The following is a 17,037-nucleotide window of genomic DNA, read 5'->3' as shown; positions in this document are numbered from 1 at the left end:
GTGATTAGCAGAAGAAAAGAGGATTTAATACCCCTGTATAAGACGTTGGTGAGGCCCCACCTGGAGTATTGTGTTCAATTTTGGAGGCCGTATCTTGTGAAGGATGTTAAAAAAATGGAAACGGTGCAAAGAAAAGCTACAAGAATGGTATGGAATTTGCGTTACAAGACTTATGAGGAGAGACTTGTTGACCTGAACATGTATACCCTGGAGGAAAGGAGAAACAGGGGTGATATGATACAGACGTTCAAATATTTGAAAGGTATGAATCCGCAAACGAACCTTTTCCGGAGATGGGAAGGCGGTAGAACGAGAGGACATGAAATGAGATTGAAGGGGGGCAGACTCAAGAAAAATGTCAGGAAGTATTTTTTCACGGAGAGAGCGGTGGATGTTTGGAATGCCCTCCCACGGGCGGTGGTGGAGAGGAAAACGGTAACGGAATTCAAACATGTGTGGGATAAACATAAAGGAACCCTGCTCAGAAGGAAGGGATCCCCAGAAGCTTAGCCGGTGGGGGAGGCAGGGCTGGTGGTTGGGAGGTGGGGATAGTGCTGGGCAGAATTATACGGTCTGTGCCAGAGCCGGTGGTGGGAGGTGGGGCTAGTGGTTGGGAGGCGGGGCTAGTGCTGGGCAGACTTTATACGGTCTGTGCCCTGAAAAAGACAGGTACAAATCAAGGTAAGGTATACACAAAAAATGGCACATGTGAGTTTATCTTGTTGGGCAGACTGGGTGGACCGTGCAGGTCTTTTTCTGCCGTCATCTACTATGTTACTATGTTATACTATGCAGCATATGTGTATAAATGTGTGACTAACCCTTTTCAATGTATAGCAGTGGTCCTGGGATACAGCTGATGATTATACACACAGTGAATTTCAAGGTGGTGTGTTGGGGGCCTTGGACTTGACTGAATGTGTTCTGTTTCAGGAAATCCACTATAAAGTGTTGCACCATCTTTACATGAGCCCTAGCAGAGTGTACAAAATATGGCCTACTAGGCCTGCAGGCTGTCCTAAATGTGGACAGGAAGGTACTTATATCCACTGTTGGTGGTCCTGCCCAGGTATTGCTCATTTTTGAGGCGTGTTGTGGGACCACTTAGAACCCCTTATTCATTATGCTATGCCGCGAACAGAGAAATTGTGCTTATTGCACTTGGATGATGACTTGGAACTGACTAGTTGTCGCGTCTCTCGCGCTTGCCGCGCTCTCGGGGACCTTGGCATCCTTTCAGGCTTCTTCCCCGGGAGCACGGGGTTTGTGAGTCCATAGGCCACTACCGTGGAGCGGCAGTGGCAGGCAAGATCACCTTCCAGGTGGAGATGAGACAACCCTGGACCGGAACCCCGGACTGGAGTTCTACACAGGAATACTCGGAACTGGAACGCACCGGACGGGTGTGCACTGGAGTGGGGCCCACTAGCCTGGACACACTGGAGTGGCCCCACTGGACTGGAACATACAGGAGTGAAACCCGCTGGACTGGAACACACTGGACCTAGGCTTCACCTACACTTGACCGCCTTTCCCCGAGGGTTGAGCCCTCAGGTTCTGGCAGCCGGTAGGACTTACAGGAAAACCCGGAACTGGAACTTGCAAGCAGGAACAGCAGGAATGAAGATCCAGGAGTGCCCCCTGGCACCTAGGCGGAGGCAAGGCAGACAGGCAGGGACTGTCCGGGTTCTGGCAGTCGGCAGGTTTCAACACAATGACTAGTAAACTGTACCCAGGCTAATAGGAACGCTATACCCAGGCAAACCAGTCATACACAAGAAACATACACAGAGCAAACTCAGGAGACTTAGGAAGCTATACACCAGCTAACCACAAAGCTGTGCCCAAGCTAACAAGTCATGCACTGGAAACATACACAGAACACTAGCAAAGCTATACACAGGCTACAAGCCACACGGTGCCTACGCTGGCTAGTCAAGTATTAGGAACAAACACAGGGAACTAGCAGAGCTATGCACAGGCTACAAGCCAGACGGTGCCTAAGCTGGCTAGTCTACACTAGGAACAAACACAGAGAACTAGCAGAGCTATGCACAGGCTACAAGCCAGACGGTGCCTAAGCTGGCTAGTCTACACTAGGAACAATCACAGTCTTGGGATAGTGGCTAGCAAGGGCGGCTAGTCTAACACTAGGAACAAATACAGACTCGAGATAGTGGCTAGCAAGGGCGGCTAGTCTAACACTAGGAACAAACACAGAGAACTAGCAGAGCTATGCACAGGCTACAAGCCAGACGGTGCCTAAGCTGGCTAGTCTACACTAGGAACAATCACAGTCTTGGGATAGTGGCTAGCAAGGGCGGCTAGTCTAACACTAGGAACAATCACAGTCTCGGGATAGTGGCTAGCAAGGGCGGCTAGTCTAACACTAGGAACAAATACAGACTCGAGATAGTGGCTAGCAAGGGCGGCTAGTCTAACAATAGGAACAAACACAGAGAACTAGCAGAGCTATGCACAGGCTACAAGCCAGACGGTGCCTAAGCTGGCTAGTCTACACTAGGAACAATCACAGTCTTGGGATAGTGGCTAGCAAGGGCGGCTAGTCTAACACTAGGAACAATCACAGTCTCGGGATAGTGGCTAGCAAGGGCGGCTAGTCTAACACTAGGAACAAATACAGACTCGGGATAGTGGCTAGCAAGGGCGGCTAGTCTAACACTAGGAACAAACACAGAGAACTAGCAGAGCTATGCACAGGCTACAAGCCAGACGGTGCCTAAGCTGGCTAGTCTAAACGAACACAGAGCACTAGCAAAGCTATGCACAGGCTACAAGCCAGACGGTGCCTAAGCTAACTAGTCATGCACTGGAAACAAACACAGAGAACTAGCAGAGCTATGCACAGGCTACAAGCCAGACGGTGCCTAAGCTAGCTAGTCTAAACAAACATAGAACACTAGCAAAGCTATACACAGGCTACAAGCCACACGGTGCCTAAGCTAGCTAGTCTAACAAACATAGAAACTCACACAGAGCAAACACTGAAACCGTGTACAGAGCACTCTATACACCAGGACCTTTAGATGAGATGCAAAGGCCAGGACTGTAGTCTCCAAGTGATTAATAAAGCCCTTCAACACCAGAGCCACAGCTGCAGCAATCACCTTGCAACCAAACAGAGGCTTGACACACAGAGCAGTCAGCCCATAGGAAGGAACAGCGGGAGCCATCTTGGATACTGGCAAAGAGGAGGAGGCGGCAGCCATCTTGGAAGAGGCATAGCCCACACAGGTGAGGTTCAGTAGGGCAATCAGCACACAGAGCCAGAGAGAACCTAAGACAGACACAGACACAGAGAAAAGCAGAAGCCAGCACAGACACTGACTTCCAGAAACAGGGTAAGTCTGAGGGTTGTCACGGCCACAGACGGGACACTAGTGAAGAACAGGTATCCATCAAGCCCAGCAACCTGTTTCAACAGTGGCCAATCCAGATCCCAAATATGTACAAAACATTTTATACTGCTTATCACAGAAATAGTCCATTTAATAACTGTCTATGGAAGCCGTCCAAACCTTTTTAAAACTCCGCTAAGCTAACCGCCTTTACCACATTCTCTGGCAACGAATTCCAGAGTTTAATATTTTCTCTGATTAGTTTTAAATTTACTTCATTGTAGCTTCATCGCATGCCCCCTAGTCCTAGTATTTTTGGAAAGCGTGAACAGACACTTCACATCTACCCGTTCAACTCCACTCGTTCATTTAAAGACCTCTATCATATCTCCTCTCAGCCACCTTTTCTCCAAGCTGAAGAGCCCTAGCCCCTTTAGCCTTTCCTCATAGGGAAGTCATTCCATCCATCCCCTTTATCATTTTTGTCGCCCTTCGCTGCGCCTTTTCTAATTCCACTATATCTTTTTTGAGATGCGGCGACCAGAACTGAACACAATATTCGAGGTGCGGTTGCACCATGGAGCGATAAAAAGGCATTATAACATCCTCATTTTTGTTTTCCATTCCTTTCCTAATAATACCTAGCATTCTATTTGCTTTCTTAGCCGCAGCAGCACACTGAGCAGAAGGTTTCAACGCATCATCATCATCACCTAGATCCCTTTCTTGGTCCGTGATTCCTAACGTGGAACCTTGCATGACTTAGCTATAATTCGGGTTCCTCTTTCCCACATGCATCACTTTGCACTTGCTCACATTAAACGTAATCTGCCATTTAGACGCCCAGTCTCCCAGTCTCGTAAGTTCCTCTTGTAATTTTTCACAATCCTCCCGCGATTTAATGACTTTGAATAACTTTGTGTCATCAGCAAATTTAATTACCTCACTAGTTACTCCCATCTCTAGGTCATTTATAAATATATTAAAAAGCAGCAGTCTCAGCACAGAGCCCTGGGGAACCCCACTAACTACCCTTCTTCATTGAGAATACTGACCATTTAACCCTACTCTCTGTTTTCTATCTTTTAACCAGTTTTTAATCCACAATAGAACACTACATCCTATCCCATGCCTCTCCAATTTCCTCTGGAGTCTTTCATGAGGTACTTTGTCAAATGCCTTCTGAAAATCCAGATACACATTATCAACCGGCTCCCCTTTATCCACATGTTTGTTCACCCCTTCAAAGAAATGTAGTAGATTGGTGAGGCAAGATTTCCCTTCACTAAATCCATGTTGACTGTCTCATTAATTCTGTTACAGTGGTTACATCCCAAGCCTCCATGCTTGCAGCTTTGGAGGAATCAAATGAATCATTTGCTCCAGATGGGGCGCCTTTCTGTTTTGGGGGCCAGTCATAAAAATATTACCAAATTTGTTGATAATTTGCTGACTAGACTCTTTGCTAATTGCTATAGGGTGTAGAGAAAAGTCAAGGGGTTGTGCTGTGGGGGTTACTGAAGTTGAGGAAAGGCAGATGAGAATGTTTTCAAGACCTGTTTGAATGCTACAAGGAAGGGTTGATTCCTAATGTGTGTGTGGGGGGGGCAGGTCATTCCAAAGTTTGGGACTGATGTACCTGAAGCCAGAGTCGTGGGAGATACTGAGACAGAGGAGGGAGGGAGATGGGGAAGGTAGGGTAGGATATGGTAAGAAGGTTGTGGTCAGCGCAGCGGAGTATAAGCAGATTATTGAAGTAAACATGGGCAGGAGGGGTTTGACATTTATACACCAGAAGTAGGATTTTATATTTGATATGGACAGTGTTCTGCATAAAGGAGGGGCGTGACATGGTTGAAGCGGTGTGCGTTTTGAAGGAGCTTGATGGCGGTTTACTGAATAAGTTGAAGATGTTTGAGAGAGTGAAGAGGTAGGCCAGAGTATAGGTAGTTTCAGTAATCAAGATGTGTTATGACAAGGTCCAAAATAAAGGGGCGTAGAAGTGAAGCTGGAAGAAAAGGACAAACAGCACGGATGTGATGTAATGCAAAGAATGAGGAATGAAGAACATTATCAATGTGGGGTCTGAAAGTGAGATGGGAATCAAAAGTGACTCCAAGAATTTTTATTGTGTCCTTGAAAGGAAGAGGTTGGCCATCCAGGAAAAATTGCAGGAGGAAGGAAAGAGAATAGATTCACACTTGCAGTTGTTCAGATACAGAAGATTTGATTTAAATCAAGAAGAGACAAGAGATAAGCAGGTATTAAGACATGCAATGGCAGAGGGATTGGAGATTCTGCAAAAGATTTGGATGTCATCAGCATAAGGGAGTGCATGAATGATCTTGGATAATGGTGAAAAGTGGGGTGAGAAAGATTTTGAAAAGAGTAGAAATGAGAATAGAGACCTGTTGAATGTCCAAATGAGGAGGTAGGGAAGCAATGGCAGAACAGTCAAAACAAAGCTGGTAGGAGTAGCCAGAGAGGTAGCTGGTAAACCAGGACAGAACTACAGTGGTGGAAATAAGTATTTGATCCCTTGCTGATTTTGTAAGTTTGCCCACTGACAAAGACATGAGCAGCCCATAATTGAAGGGTAGGTTATTGGTAACAGTGAGAGATAGCACATCACAAATTAAATCCGGAAAATCACATTGTGGAAAGTATATGAATTTATTTGCATTCTGCAGAGGGAAATAAGTATTTAATCCCTCTGGCAAACAAGACCTAATACTTGGTGGCAAAACCCTTGTTGGCAAGCACAGCGGTCAGACGTCTTCTGTAGTTGATGATGAGGTTTGCACACATGTCAGGAGGAATTTTGGTCCACTCCTCTTTGCAGATCATCTCTAAATCATTAAGAGTTCTGGGCTGTCGCTTGGCAACTCGCAGCTTCAGCTCCCTCCATAAGTTTTCAATGGGATTAAGGTCTGGTGACTGGCTAGGCCACTCCATGACCCTAATGTGCTTCTTCCTGAGCCACTCCTTTGTTGCCTTGGCTGTATGTTTTGGGTCATTGTCGTGCTGGAAGACCCAGCCACGACCCATTTTTAAGGCCCTGGCGGAGGGAAGGAGGTTGTCACTCAGAATTGTACGGTACATGGCCCCATCCATTCTCCCATTGATGCGGTGAAGTAGTCCTGTGCCCTTAGCAGAGAAACACCCCCAAAACATAACATTTCCACCTCCATGCTTGACAGTGGGGACGGTGTTCTTTGGGTCATAGGCAGCATTTCTCTTCCTCCAAACACGGCGAGTTGAGTTCATGCCAAAGAGCTCAATTTTTGTCTCATCTGACCACAGCACCTTCTCCCAATCACTCTCGGCATCATCCAGGTGTTCACTGGCAAACTTCAGACGGGCCGTCACATGTGCCTTCCGGAGCAGGGGGACCTTGCGGGCACTGCAGGATTGCAATCCGTTATGTCGTAATGTGTTACCAATGGTTTTCGTGGTGACAGTGGTCCCAGCTGCCTTGAGATCATTGACAAGTTCCCCCCTTGTAGTTGTAGGCTGATTTCTAATCTTCCTCATGATCAAGGATACCCCACGAGGTGAGATTTTGCGTGGAGCCCCAGATCTTTGTCGATTGACAGTCATTTTGTACTTCTTCCATTTTCTTACTATGGCACCAACAGTTGTCTCCTTCTCGCCCAGCGTCTTACTGATGGTTTTGTAGCCCATTCCAGCCTTGTGCAGGTGTATGATCTTGTCCCTGACATCCTTAGATAGCTCCTTGCTCTTGGCCATTTTGTAGAGGTTAGAGTCTGACTGATTCACTGAGTCTGTGGACAGGTGTCTTTCATACAGGTGACCATTGCCGACAGCTGTCTGTCATGCAGGTAACGAGTTGATTTGGAGCATCTACCTGGTCTGTAGGGGCCAGATCTCTTACTGGTTGGTGGGGGATCAAATACTTATTTCCCTCTGCAGAATGCAAATAAATTCATATACTTTCCACAATGTGATTTTCCGGATTTAATTTGTGATGTGCTATCTCTCACTGTTACCAATAACCTACCCTTCAATTATGGGCTGCTCATGTCTTTGTCAGTAGGCAAACTTACAAAATCAGCAAGGGATCAAATACTTATTTCCACCACTGTAGATTGGAAAGACCTATAGAGTGGAGGCGCTATAAAAGGAGGGGATGGTCTATGAGATCAAATACAGAAGAGAGATGTAAATAGACTGCAATGACAGAGGAATGTTGGTCTAGGGAGGAGCAGATGAGATCATTCAGTGCTAGAAGTACAGTTTCTGTGCTATGGTGGAGGCAGAAGCCTGATTCAGAATAAACCTTGGAATGAACTGTGAGTTTTTGTAAGTGGAAGAATGAGTGATCCCACCCTTATAAAATCCTAGGACCTAAGTCGAAGAGTGCTGCCTTTCAAGATATGCTAAGGGCACTGGGTACTCTAGGTGAACCTTCAGCGTTACACCCTCCCCAACTCAATTAAATTTCAGCCCCCCCCCCCCCCACCAAGACATCATGCCCAATATTCAGAAAATGCTTCTAAATTTATGCTCCTAAGTTAGCCTCCTAAATCTGTGCCCTATTGCCAGTCAAATTTAGGAGAATACATTTTCAGCTGAAAATTCATCTTAAAAGTTATGCTCATAAATGTAATCCTTCCATTAATTTACCTAAATTAGGAGCCTAATTTATGAGCCTAGTACTAAAAAGCAGTGCTAAGCTCCTAACATTTTTCCCCATCCTAAATCTGCCTTGTTGCCACCCACTTTTTATGCTCCTAAATTTAAAAGTTTAGTGAAATTTTGAATGTAAGCACTTAGCCTTAATACATTTTCAAAGAGGCCAATTTACAAGAATAACTCTCAAAGGGGCCCATTCATTAAAGCTTGCACTAATTGCTATGTGACCCATAGGTATAAAATAGGACATGCAGCATTTAGCGTGAGCAAAACTTTAGTAAAAGGGCAGTAGAGTTAGTAGCATAAATCCTCTGAATATCAGGCCCCATCAAATTTTAAATATTAAACTTTGTTTGTTAATTGTGAGAGAGTATACAGAACACTGCCCCTCACCCTTAAGGCTAGTCCCTCAGATAGCCTGAGCACCTTAAACTCATTAGTCCCACCCAGGGAGGAAGTGAGGCGGGAGATGTGGAGCCGAAGGTACAGGAAAGAGGAACTATAAAAGGATGGGCTACTAATTGGGTTTCTGCCAGGTACTTGCGACCTGGATTGGATACTGTAGAAGCACAGACCTGCCAAGTCTCCCGCATTCACAGGGGGATGATCAAAAGTCAACGCGAGCACGCAAGCCCATTAGTGCCGTTTTTGCGCACGCTTTTAACAACGTGGGATGATCAACGTGGTTACCGCCATAAACTGCAAGCACACCAGGCACTTGCGCACATGACATTTAAATGTAGTCAATCTCATGTAAATAAGGTCATTTCGCATTCCTCCTGGATGATCAAAAGCTAGCGCCTCATGAACAGAGGTGTTGAACGCCACTATATCGAAAAACAGCATGGCAGAATAACGCCAGGTCCTAGCTGGCATTCTTGTGGCGCAGGTCCCACCCCGAAAAAAAAACTTCTAAAACCTTTTGTCTTTTTTTTTTTTTTTTTAGAGTATATTTTTTGCTATGCCTCCGTCCCTGCGACGGCAGTTGAGGACGTCCAAAATGTAGATGTTCCTGTGAGAAGGACATCCATGCCTTTGCTATGCTTCTGACACCCTTTTTATCTATTTGGATTTTGGATCACAAGTAGCAGCAGTGGGATTTGAACCAGCCACTTCTGGATTGCAAGACCAGTGCTCTAACCACTAGGTCACGCTGCCACTCCTCCACTCTACTCCACTTCCTTGAAATGTGGCCATCCCTGAGGGGGGGTATGTGTGTGTCAGCGGAGGCATAACGACGGCATGGACGTCCTTCTTTCAAACATTTTGGACGTCCTCAACTGCCGTCACAGGGAAGGACGTCCTCAACTGCCGTTGCAGATGGCCGGCGCCGTTCGATTATTCCCCGCTTTATGACAGGACGCAATGACAAAACGACAAGCAGCCCTACGCACACGCATGCTGTTCGTAGCCTAGCACATCTGATTAGTGTGCATCCCGACTACTTAGCTTCATTTAACTACGCTGAAGTGCAGCTACACCGCTGCATATATCTGCATACATTAACTTCTGATCATGCCATAGCGCAACACCGTGCTACTACAGCGTTGGAAAAGCAGTATTTCCAGAGCGCTATCTGAAATAGCGCCGGGGTTTGATTATCTGCCTGTCAGCGGGTCATCTCCCACCAAAGCGAGAAAGTCTCCTGCTGAGACACCATTGGCAGCTCCCCCTTCCACCCGGTATTCATTTCCTGGCCACAGCAGTCTTCAGGCATGGGCTGTCGGCTCTACAGCTGCTCCTCTCTCCTTTCTCTGCCCCTGGAGGAACAGGAAGTTGACATCAACTTCCTGCTCCACTTCGGGGACGGAGAGAGGAGCAGCTGCAGAGCCATGCCTGGCTTTCTTTTTTTTATTTTTTTGTTTGTTAGCTCTTTTTTTTTTTGTCGCAGCCACCGCTGCTCAACAGGAGAAGCAGCAGTGGCCAGGAAATGAATATCAGGTGGAAGGGGGAACAGGAGGCAGGAGGTAGAATGGAGTAAGAAGATGGGGAGAGAAGAAGGGGACATGGAGAAGGGCTGGAGAAAGAAGCTGCTGAAGATAAGGATGGGGAGAAAGGGAGGGATCCTGGCTGAAAGCAGAAAGAGGAAAGACGCTAGAAAGGAAGGGTAGGGAGAGAAACAGGAGAGACATTGAAGGATGGGGAGAGAGAGGGGGAACATGATGAATGGAAAAGGTGAATTTTAAAGATTGTTTTACAACTCTGCCTTGACTGACAAGTGCACTCGGGGTCTGTATTTTTGATAAGAAGTAATTCTGTTTGTATGAAAATGATTTGGAATGTAGAAGAAGATAAGACACAGTTCTAATTAATTTGGTATGTGAAGGGAAAGGTGGAGCCTGTTTCGAGTTCAGACTGGCCACCTGGACCGAGAAATATGTGACCACATTCCCACAGTATGGCTTGTTTACCTAAACAGAGAAAATCTCAAGCATTCTGTAATTTTCCTTAGCTCTGAACATGAGTTCTAAGCATAATAAAAAAAGGGGGGGCCTTTTGCAATGAAACTGGAAGCTCATCTATGGGTGGACGCATTGCATAGAACCAGACTCCTGGTCAGACTCTGACTTTGGTGAAAAAGGGGCTTCTCTCAGCTGATGTAAAAAGCCTGGATGATGTAAGGACCAGTGATGGATGTATGTGTAATGACTGTTTATTGCTCCTTTTCCTGGTCTAGAAACTCCTAGCATTGCTTGAATGTAGGGACCAGTGATGTAATGATTGTTTATAGGTATTGTTTCTTTTCAGTTATAATCATTGTGTGTGTGTATATATATATATATAATCATCTTATTTTTTTTTAATTTTTGTTACATTTGTACCCCGCGCTTTCCCACTCATGGCAGGCTCTATGCGGCAGGCAATGGAGGGTTAAGTGACTTGCCCAGAGTCACAAGGAGCTGCCTGTGCCTGGAATTGAACTCAGTTCCTCAGTTCCCCAGGACCAAAGTCCACCACCCTAACCACTAGGCCAACTTAGAACCTCTAATAAAAGTCTCATTTACCTAATACGAACTCAAACGAATCCACAGTAATTACTGAGTAGTCTGTGTCAGTAAAGCAGGCTGTAAAACCAGGTCAGAACAGTAGAGATCAGTTTTGATATCGACCTTGAAGTAACTGTACACAGAAAGTCAAATACGTTAGCGTTTAACTTTAAAAAAGGAGACTATGATAAAATGAGAAGAACGGTAAAAAAAAACTTAGGGGGGCAACTGAGAGAGTAAAATCTGTACAACAGGCGTGGACACTGTTCAAAAATACCATCCTGGAGGCCCAGGCCATACATATTCCGCGAATTAGAAAAGAAAGACGAAACTCCAAAAGACAGCCGGCCTGGTTGAAAAGTGAGGTGAAGGAAGCTATTAGGGCTAAAAGAAACGCCTTCAGAAAATGGAAGAAGGAACCGTCTGAAAATAACAAGAAGCAGCATAAGGAGTGTCAAAGCAAATGCAAGGCACAGATAAAGAAAGCCAAGAGGGATTACGAAAAAAAGATAGCATTAGAGGCAAAAAAAACATAGTAAAATTTTTTTTCGGTATATTAAAAGCAGGAAGCCGGCAAAAGAATCGGTTGGGCCGCTGGATGACCGAGGGGTAAAAGGGGCGATCAAGGAAGACAAAGACGTAGCGGAGAGACTGAATGAATTCTTTGCTTCGGTCTTCACCGAGGAAGATTTGGGTGGGATACCGGTGTCGGAAATGGTATTTCAAGTGGACGAGTCGGAGAAACTTACTGACTTCACGGTAAACCTGGAGGACGTAATGGGGCAGTTCGGCAAACTGAAGAGTAGCAAATCTCCTAGACCGGATGGTATTCATCCTAGAGTACTGATAGAACTGAAAAATGAGCTTGCGGAGCTACTGCTAGTGATATGCAACTTATCCTTAAAATCGAGCGTGGTACCGGAAGATTGGAGGGTGGCCAATGTAACGCCCATTTTTAAAAAAGGCTCCAGGGGAGATCCGGGAAATTATAGACCGGTGAGTCTGACGTCGGTGCCGGGGAAAATGGTAGAGGCTATTATTAAAAACAAAATTACAGAGCACATCCGAGGACATGGATTACTGAGACCGAGTCAGCACGGCTTTTGTGTGGGGAAATCTTGCCTGACCAATTTACTTCAATTCTTTGAAGGAGTAAACAAACATGTGGACAAAGGAGAGCCGGTTGATATTGTGTATCTGGATTTTCAAAAGGCGTTTGACAAGGTACCTCATGAAAGGCCACAGAGGAAATTGGAGGGTCATGGGATAGGAGGAAATGTCCTATTGTGGATTAAAAACTGGTTGAAGGACAGGAAACAGAGAGTGGGGTTAAATGGGCAGTATTCACAATGGAGAAGGGTAGTTAGTGGGGTTTCTCAGGGGTCTGTGCTAGGACCGCTGCTTTTTAATATATTTATAAATGATTTAGAGATGGGAGTAACTAGCGAGGTAATTAAATTTGCTGATGACACAAAGTTATTCAAAGTCGTTAACTCGCGACAGGATTGTGAAAAATTACAAGAGGACCTTACAAGACTGGGAGACTGGGCGGCTAAATGGCAGATGACGTTTAATGTGAGCAAGTGCAAGGTGATGCATGTGGGAAAAAAGAACCCGAATTATAGCTATGTCATGCAAGGTTCCATGTTAGGAGTTACGGACCAAGAAAGGGATCTTGGTGTCGTCGTCGTCGATAACACACTGAAACCTTCTGCTCAGTGTGCTGCTGCGGCTAGGAAAGCGAATAGAATGTTGGGTATTATTAGGAAAGGTATGGAAAACAGGTGTGAGGATGTTATAATGCCATCGTATCGCTCCATGGTGCGACCGCATCTTGAGTATTGTGTTCAATTCTGGTCGCCGCATCTCAAGAAAGATATAGTACAATTGGAAAAGGTGCAGCGAAGGGCGACTAAAATGATAGCGGGGATGGGACGACTTCCCTATGAAGAAAGACTAAGGAGGCTAGGACTATTCAGCTTGGAGTAGAGACGGCTGAGGGGAGACATGATAGAGGTATATGAAATAATGAGTCGAGTGGAACAGGTGGATGTGAAGCGTTTGTTCACGCTTTCCAAAAATACTAGGACTAGGTGGCATGCGATTAAACTACAGTGTAGTAAATTTAAAACAAATCGGAGAAATTTTTCTTCACCCAACGTGTAATTAAACTCTGGAATTCATTGCCAGAAAATGTGGTGAAGGCGGTTAGCTTAGCAGAGTTTAAAAAGGGGTTGGACGGTTTCCTAAAGGACAAGTCCATAAACCGCTACTAAACGGACTTGGAAAAATCCAAAATCCCAGGAATAACATGTATAGAATGTTTGTACGTTTGGGAAGCTTGCCAGGTGCCCTTGGCCTGGATTGGCCGCTGTCGTGGACAAGATGCTGGACTCGATGGACCCTTGGTCTTTTCCTAGTATGGCATTACTTATGTACTTAGAGAGGAGAGAGAGAGAGAGAGAGAGAGAGACTGAATGGAGAGGGGGAGGGGGGTAGACATTGGATGGAAGGATCGGGAGAGGGGCTAGATGGATGGAAGGATAAGGAGAAAGAAGGAAAATGGATAGAAGGATGGGGAGAGAAAGAGGGAAAACGGATGGGAGAATAGGGAGAGAAAGGGAAGACGCTGGATAGAAGGTTAGGGAGAGAAAGAGGGGAGATGGAAGGATGTGGAGAGAGAGAGAGGGAACACTGAATAGAAAAGGGTAGAGCGATAGAGAGACACTGGATAGAAGGAGGGGGGGGAGAGAGAGAGAGAGAGACACTAGATGGAAGGATCAGGAGAGGGGGTAGATGGGTGGAAGGATGGGGAGAGAAAGAGGGAAGTCACTGGATGGAAGGGTAGGGAGAAAGAGAGAAGAGACGCTGGATGGAAGGATGTAGAAAGAAAGAGGGGAGGCACTGGAAGGATGGGGAGAGAAAGAGGGGAGCTGCTGGGTGGAAAGGGGGAGAATAGTGAAAGACTGGGGAATAAGAGGAAGGGGCATGGGGAGAACAAGGGTGAGGAAAAGATGAAAATCCATAGGTAGATGAAGTAAAAAGAAAGAAATTAAAGAATGGATAGTAAGAATGAATTAAAAGTGGACAGAGAGAGAGGCAGAAAAATATTGAAGAAAGCAAAGAAAAAGGAGAGAAAATGACAAATAGATAGGAAACACTGGCAAGAGAGTTAAGAGAAGATGAAGGAAAGCAGAATCAAGAGATTGGGAGCAACACAATTAGAAAAAGTAAGTGGCCAGACAACAAAGGTAAAGAAAATAATTTTAATTTAGGATAAAGTAATGTGGTAGATGTGTTAATAAAGTTTAATAAATGCAAATAAAACACAAAATAGAAAATAAGATGATACCTTCACTGATTTTAAAATATTTTTGATTAGCTTTCAGAGACCAACACTTCCTTCCTCAGGTCAGGAGAGGATACCATAACAGCATTATACTGACCTGAGGCAGGGTTTGGCCTCTGAAAGCTAATTGAAAAGGGTATTAGACTAAATAAAATATTTTCTGAAATGGCCGTGGGTTTGAGGTGTGACAGGGGGCAGAGCCATGTAGAGTGGGTGGAGCCAATGCAAAGTGGGGTGGGGCTGGGGGCGTGTACTAAAAATCTCCCTCTCAAAAATAGGGACCCCTTGGCAGCTCTGGAAGCAGGATACTGGGCTAGATGGACCATTGGTCTGACCCCATTATGGCTATTCTTATGTTCGGGCCAGACTGGGGTTATGGAGGCCCAGAGAAGAAAGAGTTGAAGCCCACCATAGGCCTCTATTTAGCGGAGGTAAGCCACTTTTGATGAGAATATTTGAGACTTGTAAGCCTTGCCCTGAGGTCTGGCTAGAGCCGGACCTGCAACTCAGAGAAAGAGAAGAGCTTACAGGCTGTGTTTGGGCATGGCAGCCAACAGCCTCAGACTATGTTTGGGTCCGTCAGTCACAGGCTCTGGATAAGACTTATGTACTTAAGTAAGACTGTATTTGTTAAATCACAGAGACTTTTCTCCTTGTGTTCCTGGCCCTGTGATGTAACAGGCCTCAGGTTTTCCGTTAATAAAAAGTACTTATTTCCAGTTTTACACCTTTGTCCAGCTGGGTTATTGTGCAGGCCTACCCCCAACCCTCACTCGAGGTATCACACACATACACAAATGAGAGCATGTTCCAAAAGTCATTTATCCAGGTAAATAGGCAATGTTTTAAACGCTCATTGTTTATTTTTTGCATTAACTGTCAGGATCTATTGTTTTGCTCTTTACTGCTCCCTCCCTAATATGCTACTGCCCTAGGTAGATGACCACTTGTGGCAATGGTTGAGCTGGGCCTAGTCCTTGGTGCCCAGTGACAGTCCTACAGAGTGGCACATAATATGAGAATGCCATTATAGCTTTTAAACATTTTCTCTTTCCTTCCTCCCCTCTCACTATGTCTCCCAACCTGTGCCATACCTTGAGTGGGAAGCAAGGAGGTGCCTTGGCACAACTGTGATCACAGTCAACACCCTGGAGGAAAGTTGTCTTTGCAGGAGTCTCTGGGGCAAGATCTAAATCATGGTCTGTCCACTGGCCCCACTGCATAAAAATGAGCGCTCTCCTCTGATCCAATGTGACATTGGTGGTAAAACGAGCTATCTGGTTTGAAACTTCTCGAGCCTGTGCAGAAGAAAACAATAGAGAATATGACAAGTGGCTTATGATGACATCGGTCCAAGTTCCAGCTATCCTACTGGACACATACTTGTTTATGATGATCCAGAAAAAGCAACATGGCCTTATCAAAGTTTTAATTTAGGGAACAAATAGAGGTAAAGGGACTGAAGTGGTGGTAGGCAGAGAAAAACATACTATAGGGAGGTTCTTAAGACCCAGAGAAGGAGATATCTTGAGTTATATGGAGGAGAACCCGAATAACAGGCCTCTCCAAACTCCTTTCCTCCACATTATCTGCTGAAGACTTTCCTAATAGCTTCTTTGATAAGATAGAGGTAATCAATAGAAATCAAACAAAATAAAACATGGAAAAGAAAATAAGATGATACCTTTTTTATTGGACATATAACTTAATACATTTCTTGATTAGCTTTCGAAGGTTGCCCTTCTTCGTCAGATCGGAAATAAGCAAATGTGGAAGATGACAGAATATATAAGTGAAACATCCAAGCATTTCATTGACAGTCTAACAGGGTGGGGGTGGGTAGGAGGTATGCATGGGAACATCAAAGCATTTCATTGATAGTCTAACAGGATGGGTGTGGGTAGGTGAGGGAAGAGGGAGATAAACAGAGATATCATATATTCTGTCATCTTCCACATTTGCTTATTTCCAATCTGACAAAGAAGGGCAACCTTCGAAAGCTGCCTGACCTATCTGGATATTCAGTGCCATCCATTATTCGGATACTGGAACTGAACATCTGGATTTAATTCAGCCACAGCAGCTGGCATTAAAAAAAAAAAATACACACAGTCACTCTGGCTAATATTGATGCGTAAATATATAACAAATAATTGCAGTATGAGAAAAATAAAACATCTGTACCAATGGGAGGCGAAACCCTGAGTACGTTCTCCGCTCATTCCAGCCTTTGGGAAGAGAAATTCCATCTTCATATTCTGCTGGAAGCCAGCGGCCATAGGCCTGATTAGATGATCCTAGGAAAGGATTTTTTCTGTAACATTAGAAAGAGTTTATTAGTCTTGTAAAAGTACACACACAGGGGCAAATGTACCCTTTAGGGGCACATGGTGGTAGCAAGTTTCAAAGTACGTGCTTACTTTCACTTTGAAAGTTCACCAAAGTACCTAGGTAAAAAGTACCTGTGGGTCTAGACCCAGTGCAGACAGTCAGAAAAATGCTTCCGGAAAGTAATTGGAGACAGAACGTCCTTCTTTTAATGGGATGGGTGGCTGGTGAAAGTTCCTGTCAGGGAAGCTTGGACCATGAAAAGTGTTTTTTGTAATATCAGAAAGAATATCAAAGATACTTACCTGTAGCAGGCATTCTCTGAGAACAGCAGGCCTTATATTCTCACAAGTGGGTA

The 17,037-nt window shown here is 45.1% G+C and overlaps 1 protein-coding gene across 4 annotated transcripts in view; it reads right to left on the bottom strand.

Annotated features, from left to right (window-relative positions):
* Nucleotides 1-17,037, bottom strand: part of LOC115456483 (myeloperoxidase-like) — a 131,332-nt gene that overhangs the window by 57,569 nt on the left and 56,726 nt on the right. For all 4 annotated transcript variants that reach the window (XM_030185593.1, XM_030185592.1, XM_030185591.1 and 1 more), the window contains exons 6-7: nucleotides 16,536-16,665; nucleotides 15,446-15,649 (exon numbers count right to left, since the gene is read on the bottom strand). In XM_030185593.1, the coding sequence (XP_030041453.1) occupies nucleotides 15,446-15,649; nucleotides 16,536-16,665 (334 nt within the window). The remainder of the gene's footprint in view (nucleotides 1-15,445; nucleotides 15,650-16,535; nucleotides 16,666-17,037) is intronic.

Source organism: Microcaecilia unicolor, chromosome 13, assembly GCF_901765095.1.
Source record: "Microcaecilia unicolor chromosome 13, aMicUni1.1, whole genome shotgun sequence".
Taxonomy (NCBI): Eukaryota; Metazoa; Chordata; class Amphibia; order Gymnophiona; family Siphonopidae; genus Microcaecilia; species Microcaecilia unicolor.
This window is presented reverse-complemented; position numbering and strand designations above follow the sequence as displayed.